We start from the raw sequence: 25,839 nt of genomic DNA on the forward strand, positions 1-25,839 counted from the left end.
TGATATCCTGCAGGAGACCTTGATGGCAAATGCAAAACAATGCAGTTAAATAACAAACAGATCTGGCCAAAAGCCACAGTGAAAGTCCTAAAGGCTGACATGGATTTAATTTACGAACATCTGAATGCACTAAAAGCACAAAATTGGTAACTGAGATGAAAGGGGGATAAAATAACCAAAATGTATTTTTAAAAAATGTGCATCTCAGTTCTTCAAATCTACTGTCATGAAAGAAAAAGGCAAGCTAGTTTCTTTCCTCTGGAGTGTACACCTGGTGCCCGGTGTTACAAGATTAACAGGTGCTTAGGGACCAATTCTGACTTTCTGAAAGAGGCCAAGAGGTATCTGTGGCCAGATGTTCTGGACTTGTTTTGGTGGCTGTATGGATTGTTAGAAAACCATGTCCTTTTCATTTTTCTGCTGACATATTTGATATAACACTAGTGAACAAAGTAAGAACAAAATCCGGCTCCATCCAAACTTTACTTTTGATTTCATTGAGTAAACTTTTCCTCTGCAGCTGAGATTTGTCCGCCTTAGGTAGATGCACATGTACATTTCCATACTGAACCCAACACCAACTCTCCATGTCTTTTACCTGACCACTTAACCCTTTCCCTACCACTGCCCTCCATATGTGGTCCCAAGCATGCCCAAAATCTGCAACGGTGATGGCATCTTCCTCCCCCCCCCCCCCCCCCACCTTTATTGGAGGGCCAATTCAGGTTGTGCCAGCTCCAACTTTGCTTCTTACAAAATGAATACTTAAGGCAACACCCAGACCCCCTGCTGTCTTTAGACAGATGTAGAGACCCCCTAGATGTCCATAGCTCAAGCTTTGGGTAAGGAGTGAAGAAGGGTGCATGACAGAGGATGCGTCTTCCACCTGGCTAAACAGTAGCAGGATGCTCAATGTAGTGTGGGAGTTTGGGGTTGAGTTTGAAACAGGAGGAGGATCAGTAGAGTGACTCCCACTTCAGCCCCGACAGCCTGATATAAAAGAAAGGTTTAGAGGGAGATCCCTGGCCCAGTACGCAACTGGTCTGGCAAGGTTTGTCTTGGTGTGGAGCATTTGGGGATTTTTATTTTGAAATGTTTTCATGGATTCCAGTTCCTGCCTTTGGGGAGGATTTTTTTCCTCCTTGTTGTGAAGAAGATTGTGCTCCTGTTTTTGTTGGAAGGAATGTTTGACACCATTCCAGCCCAGGAGAAGGAGTAAGGCGTCAAGTCTCTGCAGAGTGGATTTTCCAACTGAAAGATCTCGTTTAACATTAGAGGAGACAGGAGATCCCAGTGCCCCACCAGTAGCCCATCTTCTCCCACCTGGAGGGCTGGGTTTTCCCTAGTGCCTGCCACCTTGAGGGACACTCACTAAGATGAGCAGGACTGAGACCAAAAGTGCGCCTGGATCTGTCTTTAAGATCAATTGAAGAGCACCATTTGATTGGGCTGAAGATTTTGTTGCAGTAAAGTTTTTGATTTTGGACACCCCTAACAAGTATCCAGTGTATTTTGGGATTTGGAGATGATCCCTGTGGCAAAGGTCAGCAAACAGCGAGTACATTCAAGACAGAGTGAACAGGAGAAAGAGACTCTAGTATCCCCCTTGAGCTCTGGTGATTCAGTTTCTCACAATCTGAAGGATCCATGCCCTGGGGAAAAAGAACGAGGACAGAGTATGTCCCCTGCACAAAGAAGTAGAGGGCTCACAGAGAAGAGACCACAAATAAAATGTGTTTTAGATTTTAAAAAAGAATCACCTCAAAAATAATCATTATACCTTGTTCCAGATATGTCATAAACGTTCCATAATTAGCAAAGAATGTGCCATTGTATACTTGATCCAAAAAGGCCAAAGATATGTCTGAATACCTTTCTGATGTTCTAGTGTAACCCCAATCACCAGGCACATAAAATGTTGAGAGGATCTGTACCCATATGGTGAGGGTCAGGCTCTCTAATTTATTTTATGGGTTCAACAGTTTGGGTCCTGCAGATGGTGAAGTGGATCCTATTGGAAGCAGTGGGGCAGAATACTTTGTTTCTGGCTGGTCAGGGAGGGCATTGACTATTTTCCCCCTCCATGAACCTAATCCCCTTCTATTCCTCAATTAGTGCTGGCATTAATAAAAGTTCTAAAAAGAAAGCCACTCCACTTAAGGCTTAGCCGGCAACTGTGTACATTTTAAGAGAAGATAAACAATCAGTATTGAATAATCAGAGTTCATGGGATACACAGTCGGAGTAAAATATACACTCCAAATAAACAATCTGGGAGCCCAAGGGTTAATGTACCATACTCCCAGTCCACATGAATGGAAATGAGATCTTTTCAATCCTCCATTATTTCCCCTGTTCCTCTCTACAACTTCTCTAGTCACTCAAACCCAACCTCAAGGGCTACTACAACCTCATGACCTCAGGAACTTCTCTTCTTTTGCCCTGGACCTCACATTTGAACAATATGTAGGATTCCCCAGCCTTCTCTATGGATTTCCCCTCATCTCTGGACATTCCCTTCAACTCCTTGTCCAGGCTCTCTCTTCCTCGTGGGGAGGAATCGCCTTTCCTCCAACTCATCATTCCAGCAAGATCCTAAAGGGGAAGAACTGCAAGATCTCCAGTCCTTGGCCTCAGGTCGTTTCCTTCGTACAGTAGTGCTCTTCAGGTCTCACCAACCCACAAGCTGGCTACCCCAGGACTCTACATCGTGGAGGTCCCTCTCGTCCCAAGCTGCAACCTAATAAAGGCCACCCCCACCAATTTTACCCCAAATTTATATCTTTGTAGGACACCTCCCAAAGAATCAAAATCAGCCATAACTTAAGGGGACATCATATTACCCAAAACATCAATATTCACATGCCTTTACATTACCAAAAACCAAAACCCAATACTTTATTTATTTATTTATTTTAAAAAAATTTTATATACCGGTATTAGTAGTGGACATCATACCGGTTTACAATGAACGAGATAGGCTTGGAAATTACATGTTAACAGGGAAGAAGAACTTTGAGGGGAAAACAAAGGAGCAGCCAAGAAGAAAAGGATTTAACAAAACAACTAGGTCCTTAATATGAGGAATGCATAGATACCATGTAGTGATATTTAGGATGACCAGTTTATGGGCAGACTATTCTGGATAGGCTTGTCTAAATAGAAACGTTTTTAGTTTCTTTTTGAATTTGATAGCACATGGTTCAAGGCGCAGGTCGGGTGGCAGAGTGTTCCATAGGGCAGGGCCTGCAATCCAGATGGCACGGTCGCGTGCCGAGGAGAGATGGGCTATTTTAAGTGAGGGCACAAGGAGGGTACCTTTGTTGGCAGATCTGGTCAGACGAGTGGACTGGGGGCGGTGAATGGAAGGTCTAACCAAATCCAGTATTACATCAGGCACCATCAAGTAGTGCAGTTTCAAACAATTTTTAAGGCACTTTATGCAATAGAATCTTTGGGGAACTCCCAACCAAAAATGTCTTGTACTACTAGAATAATTTGAGAGTCTCCCCACATAAGTAAAATGATTTCAACCCATGTAGCCCCATCCCGATCTGGTCCTGAGCACACGGGTTCACGGGAGGCTCCTGGCCAAGGGCAGGGTCCATGACCTCCTGGGGCTCCCCTACAGGGTGGAAAGAAGTCTGTATTCCAAGGACCAATAACAGCAAAAAAATGTTTCATTATTTCCACTTTCTCCTCCTAATTGCCTTATGGTGTTGCAACAAATTTCCATCCAAATAACAGGAAAACCAGCACCTCTTATGCTTGTCTAATGTGCTGTGATAACTCCTAGGGATGTACATTCATTTGAAAATGACATGAAACATGGAATGACGCGGCCTGGCTTGTTATGTGCTGTTTCAAAGAGATATGATACAAAACCCCCACCAAAACTCATTGGATTTTTGAAACCCAAATGGGACAGAAACAATCCTGCCTGGGGAGGAGACAAAATGGCAGCATAGAGAGGACGTGCGGCGTTGCTGTCCTGACTTTTTGTTGATTTTCAGCGTTACCGACTGAGATGCCTCCAAAGCGTAAGGGGAAGGTTCAGATTTCCCCCCTGGACCCTCTCCCCTTTTCTGTACAGTAACTGGCAATAACTCGCTTCATGTCCTCACCAGTGTTGTCAGGAACCGAGGAGTCTGATGTGCGGTGCGGTTTGGGAGATCCGTGCGTGCCGGCAGAGGAGGCGTCCCTGGGTCCAGATCATCGACCACCCCCTGCGCTGAGACCTTTGTCGGACAGCGCCTCCGCGGGGCCCTGGGATCATGCCATTTTGGCGCCTGCAGTGGAGGGGGCTTCTCTCCATGATTTACCGCTTGGGCTGGGCTCCGCTTCCGTGCTCAGTGCCGCTGGGCCTTCTTGTGAGCGACCTCTTGAGACTGTTCAGTGATTGGAGAGACGGTTTTGGAGTCGAGCTTGGCCCCCAGGATGGGTTTGCTACCATCTTTATCTCCCCCACCTGCAGGGAATATTGAAGGCGGTGAGTTCTTAACGATTCCAGCTCGCCCAGCGGTGGTGATTTTGGAAGCCCCGTGGGATCTTGGGGCTAGCTTCGGGTCACTTAATACTCTTAATTTAAAGATAATCATTCTTCTTCTAATTTTCAACAGAATTTGTCGGACTGACAGACCCAGGTTAATTCTGTGTCCTCTAGAGTTTCTATTGTTGAAGACACCGTAAAGACAGTCCAGGAATTCAATGTAGCCACTGTGAAGGCCCTTTCTAGACGAACTGAATACCTGGAGAATAATGACAGGCATCTCAATTTGCGGTTTCTCAACTTTCCTAGAGTTGCTGGAGAGATTCCTTACATAACGTTAAAGACATTTTTTCAGGAGGTTTTGGGATTTACACCTGAAAATTTACCATCTGTTAATACATGTTCTTTTCTCCCTAAACCTAGATCCTCTGGGTCTGTAGCTAATGTTCCCTTTCAAAATGATTTGTCTAACTTTCTTGAAAATTCTTCTTTGGATGTTATTGATCGAGGTACTTTATTAGTTTCCTTTATTTCTTCATTAGATTTAAATGCTGTAATGAGAAATTACTTTAGGAAGAATCCTGTTATCTCTTTTGCTCATCTGATAAAATCTTTCCCGATTTAGCCTCTACTACTCAAATTCGACAAAAAGGTTTTTTAGCGTTTCGTCAGGATGTTGTTTCTTTAGGTTTTACCTTTGTTCTTCGTTTTCCATGTAAATGTATAATTAAAAAAAGGAGACGAATGTTTTATTTTTTTCCTCCCTGAACAGCTAAAATATTTTGTTGAGTCCCACAGGCCACTTACTTCCTCTCCTGTGCTTCCTTGTTTTATTAATTATTAATGCTGGATATAATTGCGATGGAGAAGGTACAGAGAAGGGCGACCAAAATGATAAGGGGAATGAAACAGCTCCCCTATGAGGAAAGACTAAAGAGGTTATGATAAAGATGTTTAAAACCATGAGAGGTCTACAACAGGTAGATGTTTTACTCCCTGTTTTACTCCCTCCTCCAATTTACTTAGCTGTTTGTTTTACTACTGTATTTTAATTGTTCTTTGTTCTATGTAAAGGCTATGCCTATATATACCCTGGTTTTAAGTTATATGTAAACCGACACGATGTGCAAACGGTTGTCGGTATATAAAAGCGTTTAAATAAATAAATAAATAAATAAATAAAATAAATGTGAATCGGTTATTTACTCTTTTGGATAATAGAAAGACTAGGGGGCACTCCATGAAGTTAGCATGGGGCACATTTAAAACTAATCGGAGAAAGTTCTTTTTTACTCAACGCACAATTAAACTCTGGAATTTGTTGCCAGAGGATGTGGTTAGTGCAGTTAGTATAGCTGTGTTTAAAAAAGGATTGGATAAGTTCTTGGAGAAGTCCATTACCTGCTATTAAGTTCACTTAGAGAATAGCCACTGCCATTAGCAATGGTAACATGGAATAGACTTAGTTTTTGAGCACTTGCCAGGTTCTTATGGCCTGGATTGGCCACTGTTGGAAACAGGATGCTGGGCTTGATGGACCCTTGGTCTGACCCAGCATGGCATATTCTTATGTTCTTATGTACTATGTTATGCCTTTACTCTTTAGTAAATTGTTTCTGGTGAATGCTCCCTTAAAATTCTTCTCCTCTCCGATTTCCTTTTTGAATTTCTGCTTGGAGTGCATTTGACTTTATTGGAATGTATTTTGGTAATTTTCTCCAGTTTTGAATTTCCACATATTTCTGTTACAAACTATTGTTATGTTTGTAAATTGAAATTCTATAAATAAAATGTTTTTTAAAAAAAGCAATCCTGCCCCCCCCCCCACCCCGAGTCAAGATTTAAAAATGGGCGCCAGTCGGCAGCGAGTCTGGTGCTATTTTGTTCTTATATGGCCATACCACAAACTGGCTCAGCCTCAGCTCGGAGGGGCAGGAGTGACTGGGGATCACGCCTGCCACATTTGGACTTTGGAAAGCCCCCCAAAAGGGATAAAAGGTGTCTGGGTGGTAGGAGGTTTCGGGAGGGGGGGGGTGAGTTTAAAATGTTGGTAATGCTGGAGTTTTGTGCTGATGGGGGGGGGGGAGGGGGAATCTGTCCCCTTATTGTTCTTTAGTTTGTCTTTTTTTTCTTTCTTGCTCCTTTTGATGTTTATTTCCAATCAAATAAACAAAACAAACAGAAACAAACATCAAACAAAACTTTAAAAACACCACAATACCCAAAATGAAACGAAAAAGCATCTGTATACATTTTGCAGTGCACCCCCTAGTAACACCAGAGTTTATCCCCCTGCCACGTTTGTTTTGATGAAGCTAGAAGGATGCTACGATTACACCGGGTAACAGAGAAGGAACCACATCGGAGGCCAGTGGGGGTGACTGGGAAGCACACGCACTCTTTGACTGAACAACCTTGAACTCACTTCCAGTACATGAGGTTTGTCAGAAGGCTGGAAAAACAAGCGCCAGCCCCTTCTCCAGCCCAGCTCAGTCGCTGTGCCGCAGCCTTCAGCACAGTATCAGCTTGCAGTGAAACCCGAATATCCCAAGAGAGGATTAAACATAAAAAGGAAGACAGAGAAAAAAAGGTCCGTGGATTAGAACTTCAGAAAAGCCACCTCACTGTCAATGACCTTTTCTTCCCTCTGCTCGGTGCCATCTGTGCCCAGTCCAGCATCCAAAGTCGCTGTCCATCCGCTCGCACTGTATTTATCCCTTTTGCTGCAGGAACAGGTGTTTGGTTACCAAAGAGTCTGAGGACGGAAGGCTTTGATGAGTTACGGGCAGAAAGCCTGCCAGTGCCTTCACAGTGCACAAATATATTTTTTTCTAAATGTAATTTTGTTGTTGATGTTTTACAGAGAAGAAACTCTAGCCTCCAGCACCATTAATTATTTCAAAATATGTTGCCTGCCTGTTGTTCCCTTGAAAATACAACTGAGAATCCTGAAGATGAAATGAACAAAGCATATCCCTGGTTGTTTTGTCAAAGTGATTCATGAGGATATCTTTGTTTAAGCAGCAATATCATCTAGATTTCAATATATATATATATATATATATATATATATATATATATATATATATATCAGTTTGCTCCCTCTTTGCTCTTTTGTTTTCCTCTTTGAGTTTTCTTCTTTGATTTCCTTAAATTTATTTTTTTTTGACCTAACATTTTAAATCTCATATTTTTTAGGACATTTTTTTGGAATAAAAAATGAGGCATAATCTATTACGACCGCACCTGCTGCTTGGATATAACCTCCTCCTCTCCTCCTCCCCAGATTCAGCCCTCCATTCTTAATGCCTCACAAGCCTGGAGTTCTGCTGAGACTCAGCCCGGTTGCACCCTGGGTTACGTACAGGTGCATCTAAGCAGATGGAAGCTTTCATTAAACTCAAAAACACTTATTTGTCCTTGGAAATGAATTAGAAGTCATAATGAAATGGCTGAATCTCAATGATTTTGTTTTAACCACCAAGTGGATCATTTCAGGTATTTTTTAGTTTCTTTTGCTAGGATTGCTGCTTTAATCTCCAGGAAGGGAAAGGCGACTTCTGCGCATTTTCAGAACTGTTTTACAAGTAGCACTACTGTAAAGGAAGCACAGCCAAAATAGTAAGTGAAGATAGCTGAACATGATGGGGTTTGTGGTAAGAGTTTGGGATAAATAGCTTGTGATGTGACAGAGTTCTTACACAAAGCACCACTATGAACCGTGATATATTTAAAAATATCCCTTAGCAGACCAAAAACTAGTTTGTCAGTCTTCAGCAAACCCGTCCAGCACACATAGCATTTTGATTGCGGCTGATCAAACGGCTAGATAGATAGGGGTTTTTTTCAAAGCCGTACTAAGTTGACTATATCTAGCCTTTGAACAGTCATATTAAGTTTCGACTTGAAAGTAGTTTTCATGTATAATGCACATCAAATACCATTTACAAAGCACGCTGCATTTTCAGCATTCCAAAATTCCTAGTCAGTGGCACTACTTCAAGATAATTTGCTACGGTTAAGCCTTTCAAAAATAAAAGATTAATAACAGTGTGTCAACAAAATAGTCTGGGATTTCAACAAATGCAATGTAACCACAACTGTGCTGCCTGTAACAAAATGCCCAGCATTCTTGTACTGGACTAATATTCCAAAAGCATTAGATATAGAAATATTGTTGCCTGGCCATCAATGTACATTTCTTTATCAGGGATGTGCATTCATTTGAAACGAAATAGGAAACGTCAACAACAGTTCCTATTTCGTTTCAATATGTATTCAAAATGTTGGTTTTCTTGGTTTTGTTTTGAAAAAATACCTGAGAAAAAAATCCTTCACAAGCCTGCTGACTGCCCCAGAGCCTGCCCTTCTGACCAACCCCCACCAGAAAGCTAGCAGAGCCAGGAAACACCCCATCCTCCACTTACCCCTTCCTTGAAGGTACACTCCTGGGCAGTAAAATGGGCAGGAAGGATGCCCCATTGGTCATCTCATTAAAATGGCGCCAGTCTCAGGTCCAGTCAGCGCCATTTTATTGTATGGCCATATGTTTGTACAGCCGTACAAGAAAATGGCACTGGCTGGCCCTGAGACTGTCACCAATTTGATGTCACCATTGTATTGTAATTCAATGCAAACCAAAAGCTGCCTGCCGCTGATGTGCTACCAACCTCTTATCAAGGGATTGTCACCCATTCTGCTCTGTTTGGTGAGACAACTCTTTGTTTCCATAATATTATTTCACAGGTGCTCCAAGGAACCCCTCCAACACATCACTGTTGCCTGCTCATTCACTAATTTGATTTTGCCAGACTTTTCACAAGAATTGCTGTATTTACTATTTTCATAGGTTGAATGGATTTAGCTAATAAAATGGTTTGCTGTCCTCTGCTCAGGAACTAGGCACTCTTAGTGAACATAAGAACATAAGAACATGCATACTGGTCAGACCGAGGGTCCATCAAGCCCAGATTGCAAGTACCTGGCAAGTACTCAAAAACTAAGTAGATCTCATGCTACTGATGCCACAAATAGCAGTGGCTATTCACTAAGACAGTGGTTCTCAACAGGTGTGTTGCGAGGTCCTGGGAGGTGCGTCGCAGGTCCAGCAGAAGACTGCTGTCTCCTTATCAGTCCCGGTGGGAGTTGGTTGACTTCTCTTATACTGGGAGTCTACTCTCACTTCCTTCTCCTCTTTCTGACCCAGTGGGAGGCTGTTTCCTCCTTCAGCCAGATCAGAGCGAGACACTGCCAGCTCCTGCTGTTCTGGGCCTGATGGGAAGCAAACTTTACCTTCCCCTGCTGAGTCTGGGAGTGATGCTGCTGATCTTTTCACCCTGTGGAAGGTGAGGGAAAGGAGGTTGGGGATGCTGGGAAGATAAAGGTGGAAGGGAGAGGGAGTGTGGGGGCTGCTGAGCAGGAAGGGGTGAGAAACAGGGGGTTGGGGTAGGGAGAGTCAAGCAGGGAAGAGAAGCAGCACAGGGAAGAGGATGTGGGGGGTCAGGAATGCTGGGCAGGGATATGAGGGTTAGCGGATGATTGAAAGGGAGTAATTGGGAAAAGTGAAGGATGATGGAGGCATGGAAGGGGAGTGACGGGGTGCAAGAGCCATAATATGTCAGTTTTGTAAATGTGCATTTCTTCTATCTTTGCTTAGTGTAGGAGGATTTGTATTTCTGTTTCTATCTCTCCAGTTTTGCACTGCATGCAGAGTGGCTTTTTGAGGTTTCCATTCCAGTTTTTGTCTCCTCATTTGTAATTTGTGGTCTCTTATTCTGTATTTGGTGAAGGTCGGATCTGTATGTGTGACTGAGGTGAGGTATTTTACTAGTAGGTAGGGATTTGTATCAATCTTCTCAATAGGACATGCATTGGTGCTGCACTGCTGCCTTTTCATAGGAAGGGCTATTGCTGTCTGAGTTCTTGGAATTAGTGCTGCATTGGTATGGAAGGTTTGCTACACACGTGCTGAGTGGGGTTTTTTTTACATTTTATATTTTACAGTGCGCCAGGTAGTAAGGGAGTTTGTGTTTCTGTTACTGAGTTAGCACCAGAATCAGAATATCTTTTTTATATAGTGAGTTATATTTGAAATTACCTAGTTCTGCTCTGCATCCATTGTTTGGGGCCTGGGAAGGGGGCGCGGGGGGGGGGGGTGTTCCTGTGGATGTAGAGTATATGTTTACATTTAGCCCTGTGATGGTCAAGTGTTCAGTGTGTCCCGCCTGTAAGCATTACGCATTATCTGCCAGGTGTGTCCCAGTAGAAAAATGGTTGAGAACCACTGCTCTAAGACAACTTGATTAATAGCAGTTAATGGACTTCTCCTCCAAGAAATTATCCAAAGGCAGGACAAGGAAATAAAGAGTAAAGGAAGACTGAATGGGTTTTATGAGAAGTTCTGCACCACACATTTTAGGAGACTCGCGACGCCCATGACAAGAAAAAGCATGCGAGCATAGTTCACACATTGTATTATGGGGTGAATTTTCAAAGGAGTTATGCAGATGCGTAAGTATTTTATAAACATCAAAAGTATGCATGTATTTTTGGTTTTGCATGCACATCTACTTACGCATAAAAGGGCAGACTAGGGGTGTTCCAGGGTGGGGTCAGAGGAACCACACATAGGACCTCATTTTCTAAAGTTTCGCAGACCTGCGATACTTTAATGAGGGGCGGGGGGCCGAAATGGGGGGGCGGTCCTGCGCTAGCCGGCAGTGATCACACCGTCGCGGTGCGATCGCTGCCGGTTTCGCACCCAATAGCGCCACCATAGAAGGTGTAGTTATTGGGCGCGAAATAGGACATGAAAAGGCCCTTACCTTTTCGTCGTCTGCGCAATCTTCGCGGAGTCGGCCCCGGTGATGCCCCGACTCCTCCTCTTTCAGGGCCAACTCCGCCCCCATCTTGGTATCACACGCGATAAGTCTGGTAAATGACCCCCATAAATTGCTATTTTATAAGAGATTCAAATGTATACATTAGCCACCTTAGTCATGACATTTTACCCCTGCTAATTATCTAGAAGAAATGATTTCAGACTCGCCTGCTGTCTGCTATTGTTGGATGGGAGGGGGAGTTTAAGATGAAGTGCTACATAAGGGTCTCGATGAAGTGGAGATGGACTGGGTGAACTGGTGGAGACATCAGTAAACTGGTGATGCTAATTACACGCACATGTTTTATAAAATGCCGACTTCCATGTATGAATCAGGGTTTTACAGAAGTTCTAATTTTTCCTCTATATGTTTATGAAATTGGTAGAGAAAGTACATGCTTTCCATGCACTGCAGGTATTCGCTCACAGCTAAACATAAGGGTGTATGTTGGGGAGCAGACATACGTGTATTTTATAATCTGCGTGTACCTGACATGTGCAAGTTCTCTGCACAGCCATATACACGCATCTAAGGGGCTGCACAGCGATGTCTGAAAGTTACTTCCTTGAGTGCTCCGTTTTACTAAAGTCCTGATACAAATTCAAGGTAAAAGTATTAATTAATGCAAGATAAAGTTATTTTTATTAGGTTTCCCCTTTATTGGTTCGCATTGTAGGGCACTGACAATGAAGAAAGCAGAAAGTTAATGATACAAATTGTTCTGAAGCAAGTCTAAAGTTATCTGGCTGCACAAGACCGGCTAATTAAAATACCTGACCAGTTATTTTTAAACATAGCCATCCAGCTACATGTAGATAGATCACGTTAGGCCAGTATAGTCAGCGGGACGTTTATCCTGCTGAAAATATGGGCCGCTATCCATCTAACTTTAGCCGGAAAGCTTGTTCTCTCACCGGATATGGACCTCAGTGAGACTGAGGGAGCTAATGGTGAAAGAAGTGACACAAATATTCAGATATCTAGAAGGCTTCAGTAAAGTACCAGAGGGAAACATTTTCCATACAAGACAAGGGGGTCACTCTATGAAGCTAAAGGGAGAGAAGCTCAAAAGGAGTGCGAGAAAACATTTTTTTTCACTGAAAGAGTGGAGGGCACAGGGAATAGACTTCCAGCGGAGATTACAGGAACCAAAACGGTGGCAGAATTCAAGCATGCATGGGATAGACACAAAAGAGCACGACAGGCGGGGGGGAAGGAGAAGACCTCAGAGCAATGGGCAGACCGAGTGGACCCTAATGGCCCTTTTCTGCTGACATTTTCTCTGTTTTGAAAAGAAATTATCAAGAGAAGGATGAGCATACCTGCACAAAACTGCACATCATGTAATCGTCGAACAAAGGCATACTTGGCCGCTCTTCTCGATAAACCGTGAGCCTGTAGCTGCTTACAACTTGGGGAGGCAGTTTGGCTTCGTCCGTCACCAGAATGATGATCTGGTTAATGCCCAGGCCGAGAGGATACTTGGCAAACCTGAAGAAGAATGGCGATCCTGTCAGAGCACTATACAGTGTTTCCTTAAACACCTGCATACCCAGACTTTAAATAATACCAATTCAGTTTTATAAAAATCCCTGCCACCCAAAAAAACTTGCACCAGCAACATGTTAAAATAATTTCTGGTTTTCTGCTATGGTTATAGGTTAGTGGAAGGATGGATAACCCTGCTCCTGGAGTGCCCGAACAACAGGCCTGGTTTTCAGCAGAACCACAAAGAATGTGCCCGGGATAGATCTGCAAGCAGTGCCGCCCCTGTGTGCAAATCTATCCCTCCAATAGTCCTCGAGGTCTATTTACGGCTCTTGAGGACTGGAGTTGGCCACTCCTGATTAGAAATTCAGGTTTAAGACAAAAAACTAACTTAGAAAAAAAAAAAGCTGGAGCTTATTTTACTATACAGGGTTAAAAAATAATAAGGGCGAATACCCCCCCCTCCCAAACAAACGAAAGCAGTTTTGGAAGGACACGTGTTGTTCTCCCCATGGTTTTCTCTTTCCTCTGGCCGCTCGGGTTGGGGATGGAAAGAGGAGGCCCACGTACATGCAGGCCAGGCAGGTGCTTTCAGCCTGCGTACGTTGGACAAAGCTTTCGCGCTGCTTCCATTTGATGAGTAACAGGTGCAAAGCAAGCCCCACTGGAAAGTGTCTGCAAGCTTTCCACCTGCCATTGATGCAGGAGGCAAGGGGGGGGAGGGGAGCGGCAAAATAGAAAAGCGTCCATTGACCCATCGCATGGGCGCACACTAATTTTGTCCCCCCCCTGACTCGAACCGCCTGCGGGAATGCCCTCCTGACCTGCACCTAACTTTCGGCTGCCCTGGAGGATGGAAACTGTCAGTCGGGCCAGTTTGGACATTGCTCTCCGAAGGGAAGGGGAGGGCGGCTCGCAAGCCTAGAGCCAGATTTAAGACGGAGGTCCAGCAGGGCATAAAGCCCGCATGTCGAGTTCGTGTCCAGGGATTTGCATGCAAAGTCCTGAGTTCGGCTCAGTTTGAAACCTGTGAGAAATGGAGCCCAATCCAATCATGTCTTGGGCTCCTTCAGTCCTTTAGGTGCATGGTCTGTTATGGGGGGGGGGGGAGGGGGCGGTGGGGAGGTCAATATTTTGAAGCAATGAAGCCGCTTCAAATCAGAGCTAAGCAGCTGGAGCTGATGCTTTGAAAATATTCTGCCTCTGCTGAAATGTCCCAGCAGTGTGGAGGGATCGAGGAAGGTAAGGCAGGAAAGCTATTCAGCTGGCTAGGGCTAATTTTCAGTGCTAGCCCACCCACTTAGCTGGATATCCCTGGCACTGGGATAACTGCCCTAAATCCAGCTGGATATGTGGCTGATATTTTGCTTAAATCTAAGACCTATCTGGCTAGATTTAAGCCAGAGAGGCTGAAACCTATCGAAAACTGGCCCCGATGTGTATTATCTGCACTCGCCGGGGGCGGTTTTTACAGTTTTACAAAAGCACATCTTTTGCCTGAGGCTTTTTATTTCCTGCAGCTTCCCAGAGAGAGAGAGAGAGAGAGAGAGAAAAAAAAAAAATTTCCTGTCGATGTTCCTCCCTTGCTGGGAAAGGAAAGCCTTGGGCAGAGGGTGCGGTATTTTGAAAATTGCGCAGCGAAACAGACTTTTTTTTTTTTCTTTTTTCTTACCCTGCGCTCGGCTCTGCTTCTCTGTGTATCCCACGGTCACTGAGCCGCGAGAGCCGGCAATCCCCAGCACTCAAGGTGCTTACGTTCCATCGCAGAATCATCTGGCGAAGCAAATGCAAGACCCAAGGTTTCTCTTGGAACAACTGCTTGCAGTTCATTGCCCTGGGGGGCAAGGGTTTAAGAAAAATAACAGCCACGTACCTGGGCAGGATTGGCACCTGAAACGGTTACAATGATAAACCTTTTGGGCTGGCTCTAAGACTGGGCTATGCGGCCACATCTGGTGGGGCCCGCAGGAAGCGAGCAGAAGAGATTCAGGCTTGGAGGAGCCTTACCCCTCCAGCCTTGGGTCAGCCAGGGAAATGATGAGTAGCCCAGGCAATGCTCGCTGGGATGTGGAGTAAAGTGGGAGAAATGGAGATAAGAAAAAAAACCCCTCTCTCAGAAACCTTAAAGTGATATCGCTGCAAAATCTCTGAAGGACATAATTATTTGTCTTGGCCAATACTATATCAAGGAATCACGCCCTGTGACAGTGGCACCTGCTCCTCACAGTCCCTTGTTCCCACGCTCTACCTTGGTCCCTTCCTCTCGTCCAGGTGCACCTGGCATTCGCAGTGCGAGGGCTCGGCTCCAATCACCACAGTCAGCAAGTCAAACGGCACTTCTGAATAGTACTCTTTGATCCTTGGGTTGAATTCAGGACTCAGGTCCAGGGAAGGGCTGGTGAAGATCCGTCTGATGTGAGATAGTGCATCCCTGTCTGTTCCAGGAAGGCATCAAAGAAAGAACCGTGAAAGGGAATGAATATCCAACACGTCATAGAACTTTGCTGCTTGCTGTCAGGTTGTTGGCGAGATCAATGACCAGGTTCACTGACCCTAGCCGCTTGCACGGCTCCTATTACTGCTGACAGATATTAGCACGTTTGGCACTGGGTATAAGGAAGCTCCAGCTATGCTGCCCATCTGGACTTCTCTGGGTGACTAATGGAAACAGATTGCAATGTAAACATGCAAGTATAATTCAGAGGCATACTGATTGTCTATAAATGAAAAGCCAGCATAGTCAATATAAGGTTGCAAATGCACTTTCTGTGAGCCAACATGTAAAGCCATTTAATTTGAATGTTTTCCTTTTTAGCTAAGAGGCAGGCAACATTTCCATTCTAAAACGCATTATCTGGAATAAAATATACAGTATTGTATTCAGATGGGACTGGTCATTATTATGCATGTACTATCTGAATTGCTCAAAGTACCAACTTGCCTATTCCTTGTCATTTTACTCCATCTTTTTTTCTTTTTGTAATACTCATTTCCAGGCTTTTCAAAATGCACTCACCCACTTACCACTGGTGAGCTGATTTCGACTGCTGGCAGGTGACGAACCCCTGCCCAGATGAGACTAGGAAGCAGCTGCTGGAGCCAGGCTGCAGAGAACACCCTTACAGCAGCTGGGAATAGGAAATAATGGGGTTCACCAACCTTCCACCTCTGCCAAATGGGAATAGCATGGAAGAGTCAACTACTGCAGTGGGAAATACCATGACTGGGGGCCTAGGAAGTGACAAAGAATTTTTAGCCCCATTTGGGACCCTGTGGGTAAGGAAAGATGCATCTTCGGCTCCAGTTGGGGTATGGGAAGAAGCAGCAGTGCTGCAAGGAGGGGAGGGAGAGAGCTGCAGCAGGGTAGGGGAGAGGGTGGGGGGGAAGAGAGAAGGAGAAGGAGAGAGTTGGGGGAAGAGAGAAGGAGAGTAAAAAGGCTGGAGGGGGAGAAAGGATGAGATTGAGAGTTTGGGGAAGAAAGGAGGAACGTGAAAAGGCTTGAATGAGACAGAAGGAGAGAGACAGGTTTGTTGTGCTGGTGGGGGAACTGGAGGAAGGAAGAAAACTGCATCTGAGTGGAGTGTGAAGAAGGAGGAGGAGGAGAGAGATGGCTGCAATGGGATGAAGAGTAGAGGAAGAGGATAGTAAGAGGGCTGCCCTTGGGTGGAGAAGGGATGAGGGATAGGAATGGGGCGTGGAGCAGAGCGAGAAGGCTGTACCGGGACGGGGTAGACAGTGGAGGAAAGTGAGAGGACTGTACCGGGACTGGGTAGAGAGTGGAGGAGAGTGAGAGGGCTATACTGGGATTGGGTAGAGAGTGGAGGAGAGTGGGAGGACTGTACCGGGACTGGGTAGAGAGTGGAGGAGAGTGAGAGGGCTGTACCGGGACTGAGTAGAGAGTGGAGGAGAGTGAGAGGGCTGTACCGGGACTGGGTAGAGAGTGGAGGAGAGTGGAGGGCTGTACCGGGACTGGGTAGAGAGTGGAGGAGAGTGAGAGGGCTGTACCGGGACTGGATAGAGAGTGGAGGAGAATGAGAGGGCTGTAACGGGTCTGGGTAGAGAGTGGAGGAGAGTGAGAGGGCTGTTCCGGGACTGGGTAGAGAGTGGAGGAGAGTGAGAGGGCTGTACCGAGACTCGGTAGAGAGTGGAGGAGTGTGAGAGGGCTGTAACGGGTCTGGGTAGAGAGTGGAGGAGAGTGAGAGAGCTGTACCGGGACTGGGTAGAGAGTGGAGGAGAGTGAGAGGGCTGTACCGAGACTCGGTAGAGTGTGGAGGAGTGTGAGAGGGCTGTAACGGGTCTGGGTAGAGAGTGGAGGAGAGAGAGAGGGCTGTACCGGGACTGGGTAGAGAGTGGAGAAGAGTGAGAGGGCTGTACTGGGACTGGGTAGAGAGTGGAGGAGAGTGCGAGGGCTGTACCGGACTGGGTAGAGAGTAGAAGAGAGTGAGAGGGCTGTACCTGGACTGGGTAGAGAGTGGAGGAGAGTGAGAGTTGTGCCTGAGTGTCTGAGTGAGGAAGGGTAGATGTTCACTCGGCAGAGAAGAAAATTGCTCTCCATGTACTCTTGCCATTTCCTCCTGTACACAAATTATTGGGGGAAGAGGAAACGTTCATGGTGAGTGCATTTTATCCCTAATGAGTAAATCATGGAGGAAGTTTTGAATCTCTGCTTATTCCTGTATTCCCTTTTATTCCCTTTTATTCCCTTTTATTCCCTAATATTTTTTTCTAAAATTTGGAATAAAGATTTACAGCTTTTGTTTATAGTCACCTCTTGTTTTTAAATAAAATCTCTTCCCCTAACTTTACTCTTCCATTTTTCACGTACTGTTCCTGTTTTGTTTACAGCAGCGATCTCTGATAAAGACTGGACCCTTGATTTATTTACATTCAGACCATCATCCCAGGAATGAAATAAAGGTTGTAATGCTCTGATTCTGTTCCAGGTAACACAAATCCCTCAGTGGACACTGGTAAAGGCAGCAAAGAGTGATCAGAAGAGCCAGAACGCAGGAGACAGTCAAGTTTGTATGGCTGACAGCTTGGGAGATATCGCTGGCAGAGAACGTGTGGAGGAGGATGGTGGAGAGAGCTAGAACAGCAAATGCTTTCAAGGTTGAACAGTGGACTACTGAGAACATTCCTTCACAGGACCAGTGTAGCTACAGACAACCAGGGAGACTCGGTGAGCCAAATGGTCCTTATCTGCTGACATCTATTGTGGTATTATGTTAACTCCCCATTCTGTTACAAACAAAACGAACGAGTTCCGCAACTTGAGGAAAGAAAATTTCCCTGTTTTATTGTAACTTTCTCATTTCCATAATATTGTTTACTGTATTTGAAGTTCGAATTGGGAATATTGATTACTATGTTACTCTCTGCCTTACACACATTGTTAATTGTAAACCGGGTTGATGTGATTCCAGTCATGAAATGCGGTATAATAAAATAATAAATAAATAAATAAAAATTCTTTGTGACACATCTGAGGCGCCAGCTATCCTCCCAAAGCCTTGACCATTAAGTCAGGCAGTTTTGTAAATCCCAAATCATATCTACACGGCATGAAAACGAAAATGTGTCCTGTGATGAGGAACAGAGCATGTCACAGAAGTTTAAACTGCAAGCAACACAAAGCTGTCTGAGGCTTCCTGCAAGATCCCCTGTGATCCTGTCGAGGGACGGAAAAAACCAAGGCTCAGGTGAATGGTCCCAAAGTTATAAAGCTCTTCACCTCTAGGGCCCCAGGTCACATCCCTCCCCCTACGGCGTCCTAATGGGAACGAGAGCTAAGTTACAGTCCAGTTCCAGGGGCCACAGCAGAGGCACTCGCAACCTGATTCCTGCAAATTCTGCCACAGGAACTGTGACAAGGACATGATGAGAACGAGTACCCGTTCTGGATTATCTACAGATCGATTGCTCTACTTCCTTCATGCTCAAACTCAGGATCCGCATGAGGAACCCTGAACGTAAAAAGGCCGATATTCAAAAGACATAACCTTAAATGCCTATACTTTAGAATGTAAACATTTTCATGGGCTTAATGCCTAAATAATGGGTGAAATCCCACATTCCAAGCTTCTTCAGAAGATTCTGAGAGGACCACTGCATGATGTCGGCCGCTGAGTGACCGGTCAGCCCGCTTGTCCTCAGAGATGTTATAATACTTTATGGGGGATTTTTCACACACTCACACACTTTCATGTGTAAAACCCGGTTTCCTGTGCGTGCGTGCATCTTGAAAATAGCCCCAGCAGGAATGCGCGTGAAAGCAAGCACGCAATATGAATTCCTGTGCACTTTTATGGGCAGACTGAACAGGCATTCGTGAGGGGAGGGGTGGAGAGCGGAGAGGGGAATGGAACTGGGGCAATACTGGGATTCACGTGGCTAATTCAATGTTTGAAAATCCACCTGCATATCCACGCGCAGAAAGTTAACGCCTGCTCCTGAGCCGCTGTAAATCTGTGCGTGTGCACGCAGACCTGAAAATTTTCAAAAGCGGATTCACGCGCAGAAGCCCCTAGCTAAGGTCTGCAGGGATCTGCAGGCTTTAGCCTATGCAGGCTGTTTCACAAAAATGACCCTCCATGCACAATAATGCACAAGAGGAAGGCATTTTTTCAGTGGAAAAGAAGCTCCAGATGGTCTGCAGGCAAGGCGAGGTTCTCGAAGGAAGCATTTATCCACAGAAAGCGTGGCGCATGCCTGCCGTACTCTCACCAAAAATTCAAAAGCACACAGGCCAGAGGATCCTTGATTGTAGGGAAGGGAGAGCAGGGGCCACGATACTGCAGCAGATAAGGAAAGTGGAGGCTGGGGGTGGACCTAGAAGTCTACAAGTTTAATAAATCTTTCTTACAGAAAATATGTGACTCCCATTAACCAAAGTCAAATATTCAATTGTGTCCTGAGCCAATAAAACTGTGCTCGGAGACTTTGGCCAAACGTAAAAGAGGGTATGAAAAGCCAGCAGCACAGTAACTAATCAGGCATCAGATAGGTTCATTATTCTCATTAAGAAAGGGAGAGGCTGACTTTGCTATTGAATTTCCGTCCGACTTCAAGTTCTCAGCCTGTCCATATGATTAATCCATCCCGTAGGCTTGCCTCTTCTACCATATCCATTGGTCATTCGCTGCATTTCTGTCCGCCGATCCTTGACATGGGGGGGGGGGGGGGGCCAGCGGCACCATCTCAGTAACCCCAATGTCAGTCCACATGCACCCTCTGCTGGTATTAATCAGGAAAGGAGACTAGAACGCTCATTTCCAATGTCAAGGACCACAGGGATGAAGCAGTAACAGGACAGATGCTAGGAACTGATGCAAAAAAACCCCCACAGTCCTGGGAAGGCAGGATCGGGCCCAAGATCCGAGGAGCATTTCATCTTGTTCATCCCTAGAGCAGTGGCAGGGTGTGACGGCATCCTCAGCTTCCAAAAGAGGCAAGAGCACAAATGACAGATCTCATGCAGTCAAGGTCAGAGTCAGAGCCTGCTGTGGTATGAACAGCAGCTCCTCCTTCCCAGTGGACCAGGGCTTAACCCTTCAAGGCAGCACAGAGGAGCCTCCCATTCCAGTCTTTGATGGAAAGACAATGTGCGCTCAGCATATCCTGCCCCTTACCAGACCACAAGCTTAGTGCAAAATTGCATTGTTTTTACCTGTCAGAACGTACTGTATGCATGTCTGCATTTTCTAAACTCCAGAGTACAGAAGATGTCTAACAAATGGGGCAATATTGTGTCTTCAGTCAGGGTTTGGGACATTCTGTATATTAGGCTTCATAGCGGATAATACTTTGAAATCGTGGGCTCAGCGTGCTGCGGCAGTCAAAAAAGCAAGCAGAATGTTAGGAATTATTAGTAAGGGAATGGTGAATAAATCGGAAAATGTCATAATGCCTCTGTATCGCTCCATGGTGAGACCGCACCTTGAGTACTGATACAGTTCTGGTCACCATATCTCAAAAAAGATATAGCTGCACTGGAGAAGGTACAGAGAAGGGCAACCAAAATGATAAGGGGAATGGAACAGCTCCCCTATGAGGAAAGGCTGAAGAGGTTAGGACTTTTCAGCATGGAGAATTGATGGCTGATAGAGGTCTTTAAAATCATGAGAGGTCTAGAATGGGTAAATGTGAATCAGTTATTTACACTTTCGGATAATAGAAAGACTAGGGAGCACTCCATGAAGTTAGCAAGTAGCACATTTAAAACTAATCGGAGAAAATTCTTTTTCACTCAATGCACAATTAAGCTCTGGAATTTGTTGCCAGAGGATGTGGTTAGTGCAGTTAGTGTAGCAGTGTTTAAAAAAGGATTGGATACGTTCTTGGAGGAGAAGTCCATTACCTGCTATTAATTAAGTTGACATAGAAAATAGCCACTGCTATTACTGGCATCAGTAGCGTGGGATAGACTTAGTTTTTGGGTTCTTGCCAGATACTTGTAGCCTGGATTGGCCACTGTTGGAAACAGGATGCTGGGCTTGATGGACCCTTGGTCTGACCCAGTATGGCAATGTCTTTTGTTCATATGTTTTTAAGAAATTTGCAGGCTCTTCAATTGGTTTGCCACATTTTTAGATCAAATTCTATATTGGAGTTTGAGCAGATTCAGTCATTGTGTGGAGTCAGGAAATGTGTGCTGACTCTGACTGGATTTTCCCCCAGAGCTGCTGGAGAATTTTCAATAAATTTCCCCAGTGGAAAACCTGAAAGTTCCACTGAACTGGAAGCCGGCTGAAATGCACAGAGTTCAAGCTCCACCCTGAATTTTCAGCACTCGGCAGCTTTGCTTCTAATTTAGGGCTGCACCATGACTGACACTGCAAAAGCATGGCCCACTCTTGATGGCAACTCTAGAACTTCCAGAACTGGCTTATCGTAATATTTCTCTTCCTGTGAAGTTATTATGCCAGAAGCAATGTTCGCAGTGCCCAGAGAGAGCTTGCAGGCCTGCAGGTATGACCTGAAAGCTTGCTGTCAAAGGGAAACTCCCTGCAGAGCTTCCCTCTGAAAATTGTGCCAGCACACACACACTGGGCAGGGGCGAGGTATGTGCCAGAAGGTAAGGATTTCCAAACCAAATCACCACGCACGCTTTTCCTCTCCAAGCTAATCCCGTCCCTGTTTCCCTGCAAGTGAGAGTGCAACCTCTGGAGCGGGAGGCCAGGAGAAAGGCAATTTTCAACACATGTTTTCCACTGTTCCACTGTAGCCTGGCAGGGGCTAAAGGTGCCAAACAGTCCAAATCCTGCTGCATCTCAAAACAGGCCTTGATGTGCTGTCAAACACCGTTCTCTTGCTTCTGCACCGTCCGGTGAAGTGCAGCTGGTTAAACAGGATAGCGGACGTGAAACTCTGGCAGGAATAACGCTGGCTAGACAGTGACTGTGCTGAGAAAGCAAGGAACTCGAGAAGACTTCCCCTTAGAAGTCAAGTCAGCGGCAGAGCTGGACCAGTGCTTACTGCAGAAAAGAGGGATGAAATAGCAACAAAAAAAAAAAACAAAGAATGATCAGCCATGATCGGTTACAGCTAGAGAAACAGGTTAGCGGACGATGCCCTTGCATTTCAGAAGAAGCCATTGGAAAGAGTGGGGTGGCCCTATTGCTTAGAATAATCAGGAGACCTGAGTTCAAATCTTGCTTCTGCCATTAGCGCTCATAGACAGTCGCTTTATTGCCCCGTCATTCAGGTACCTACTTAAATTCTAAGCTCAGTGGGGCAGGGTCTCAGTGTGCTTTGTATGTAATCTGGTATAAAGCACCCATGTTTAGATTGGCAAGGCAAGAACTCCAAGCTTTTTCGGCAGCTCAGCCTAATCAAAGGACGTTTCCCATCTTGGGACTGAAGGTCAGAGGAGAGGGCAAGGAAAGAAAAGCTTTCAAGAAAAATGGATGGAATTTGCGAAGTCTACACACCGGACAAAGACAATTTCCTGACAGATGAGTCCTGATCAGTTTTCAGTCCTGATCTGGGCTCTGGATGCAAGGGGAAGCAAAGCACTCATATTTTACAAAGCTCCAATAAAAGTCAGAAAACCGCGCTAGATTTTTAAGCTTATCCAAAACTTCTCCTGATGCTGGATCTCTTCGATTTCAGACACTGCCTAGGATGTCACAAGAAAGTGCTCCCTCCTCCTCTGGCAAGGGCCCCGCCCACCACGTGGCCATGTGTGCAGTTACACAAGGATCTTCTTAAACATCAGCTGAGGTTTCTAAGAACTAAACATCCATCTGGCAGCAAAAATGTCTCTGATATAGTGTTTGAAAAATAGAATTATTTCTAAATCAATCATTCATTGAGTAAACCTAGGAAACAAAATTACTTTTATATGAATGTGATGATATACTTTGTCTCTAGCAAAGCAGTAGTTTTTGGTCACTTTTGTTCTATGACATCCTCTGGGACTGGTTATTAGGGATGTGCAGGGGAAAAATTCATTTTCATTTTCAATTTGTTTTCAGGAGGTTTTTTTCCCCACGAATTTCAGTTCATGGATTGCGTGATTTGTTTCATTCATGTGAAAAAAAATGAATCAAACAATAACCACCCCCCTCCCACCCTCCCGGAAAAATGCATGCCAGAATCCCACCCCCAGCCCTCATTTACCCAGTCCAGTTGGGATCTGCCGGCTACGATTAGGCCGAAGCCTCAACCTGACATGAAGGTTGCGTCCCGATGGCAGGGCCTTAGCATGGACCCAAGCCCGTTGCCGTGACCCACTCCGCATACCAGATCCCAAAGCCTGGGCCTTGGCCTAGGCTTGAGCTCATGCCCAGGCCCAATGCCGCGACCTGACCCAAAGGCCAGGTCCCAATGTCGGGGCCGAGGCCCGGACCCAGGTCCAAGTACATAAACTGCCCCAGAGGCTGAGTCCTGACACCTGGGCCTCGGCCTAGACTTGAGCCCAAGCCCAGGCCTGACACAGTGACCCAATCCAGAGGCCGGGTCCCAACACCTGGGCCTCGGCCTAGTCTTGAGCCCAAGCCCAGGCCTCACACAGTGACCCAATCCAGAGGCCAGGTCCCAATACCTGGGCCTCAGCCTAGGTTGGAGCCCTAGCCCAGGCCCGATACAGCAACCAGACCCAGAGGTCAGGTCCCGATGCTGGGGCCTCAGCTCGGACCTAGGCCCAATGCCGCAACCTGACCCGGAGGCCCAGACATTCAAACCTGACATTCGGGTCAGGTCGCAGGGACAAGCTTGGGTCCAGGCCCTGGTTTAGGCTGAGGCCCCGACGTTGGGATCTGGCCTTTGCTGGATTACCTAACGGATCAGGTAAGTATTTTTTTTTTTAATTTTCGGGAATCTCACCAAGGGTCTGTCGTCAGCCCACACCTCCACCAAGAACCAAGCATTATGCTTGAGCCTAGGTCACAGCCCTTGCTTTGGGTCTTGGCCTATGCACTAGGCAAGGCCCCGGCTTCGGGCTAGACCTTGGCCCGATGCATTAGTATAAAACAAAATGAACGAATAAGGTTTGTTTTATTCTTGGGGCCTCTGATTCTGTTTGGGGCCCCCTGAATGAAACAAATTAGTCTTATTTGTCACATTTTGCACTTTTGTTTTAAATGAATGCATATCCCCACTGGTTATCACAGAAGCTTAGCACAGGAGACAAGTTATGGCTAGCAGGCAGCGATGAAAAAGCCAAAAAATGAATAAAAGTTAATGTCTGAAGCAATTCCTAAAAGGGTAGGCCCATTTACACATCCTTCTACATTCTACATATTCATTTTATAAATTAAATAATTCAATGGCAATCAAAATGAATCTCATAACATGTTGAAAATATAAAAATGTAAATCCCTATTCAAATTTTTTTAAAAAGGTCTCACAAACTGACAAGCACAAGAATCAAAATCTGCATCCTCCTTTTCAGATCTCAGGTATTTTGAGAAGTTTCCAATGCCTTTTTTGTAACAAAATGTGACTGCCTAAAGAGCGGCCATCTTGGTTTCCAATAGCCTTAACCTCAACCTCCCATCATGCACTGTGATAGGCATTACTCAGCACAGTACTAGATAGGTAAATGCCAAGCACGGGAAGATAGAACTTTAATGATATTCATGGTTTTAGTCAGTAATACAGTTAAAAGCCCTTGAAATCATGGACAGGTGTAACTGGAGCTGCCTACCAAGAAGAGCTAGGCTGCAAAACTGAAAAATACTGTGCTATTGTAAAAGATCCTCCTTTATCCCTCTGTCAGTGGTTCTCTGTACAATGAAATACTTCCCCAAACACCCTCCCCTGCCCCCATAAAAAGATACTATCAATGCTGTGAGGCTCAGCAGAAGCTCTCCCTGATATGGTGTTAAGAATGATTGAAAAGAGTTAATTGAAACAGAGCAGCAAAATGCAGAAACTGCCTTGAAAAAATAAGAGACATTTTTTATGTTACATAAGGTACATAAAATAGAAAAAAACATTTCTATCAGACATTCCTTTTTGCTATAAAAAGAGATCTAAACATTATTAATGCTACTGTTATGTCTCTGTCTAGACGAAGTGTATGAATCATGCCTGTCCTGTGTTTTATGTCTGCACTTACCATTACTGCAGCTGGTGTCTTTGGTCATTGCTAAAAAAAAAAAAAAAGCTACAATTAGAAAACAGTCATTAAAGCTTTCCTGACAGCCTGCAGATAACATCAGTGAAAAAAATCCCAACCTATCCAAGACCAAATATGTTACTGAAATACTGTCTTCATAGCTTGTAAAATAATATAAATGCCTTTACTGCATTTTGGGCAGCTGGCCACAAGAGGGAGCTCTAGAAATCTGAGAGGAGCAATGCTACTCGAGCAAAGTCTGCTGGGAGGTGTAGTTTTAAAGGAATTACGCCTGAGGAGCCAGGTAGATGTAAATAAGGAAACTGAAAGAAGAAAGCAGAAAAGCAAACAACTAGCAGGGAAGCGGTCAGAGAGAAACAGGACATGGGATGCTATCAAGAAGACAGAGCTCAGAC

At 45.1% G+C, this 25,839-nt stretch overlaps 1 protein-coding gene across 3 annotated transcripts in view; it reads right to left on the reverse strand.

Annotated features, from left to right (window-relative positions):
• CPED1 (cadherin like and PC-esterase domain containing 1) overlaps positions 1–25,839 on the reverse strand; it is a 261,549-nt gene that overhangs the window by 101,100 nt on the left and 134,610 nt on the right. For all 3 annotated transcript variants that reach the window (XM_029617076.1, XM_029617075.1, XM_029617077.1), the window contains 3 exons: positions 25,424–25,453; positions 15,107–15,293; positions 12,693–12,861 (listed from right to left, as the gene is read on the reverse strand). In XM_029617076.1, the coding sequence (XP_029472936.1) occupies positions 12,693–12,861; positions 15,107–15,293; positions 25,424–25,453 (386 nt within the window). The remainder of the gene's footprint in view (positions 1–12,692; positions 12,862–15,106; positions 15,294–25,423; positions 25,454–25,839) is intronic.

The sequence above is a fragment of the Rhinatrema bivittatum genome, chromosome 9 (assembly GCF_901001135.1).
Source record: "Rhinatrema bivittatum chromosome 9, aRhiBiv1.1, whole genome shotgun sequence".
NCBI classification, from domain to species: domain Eukaryota; kingdom Metazoa; phylum Chordata; class Amphibia; order Gymnophiona; family Rhinatrematidae; genus Rhinatrema; species Rhinatrema bivittatum.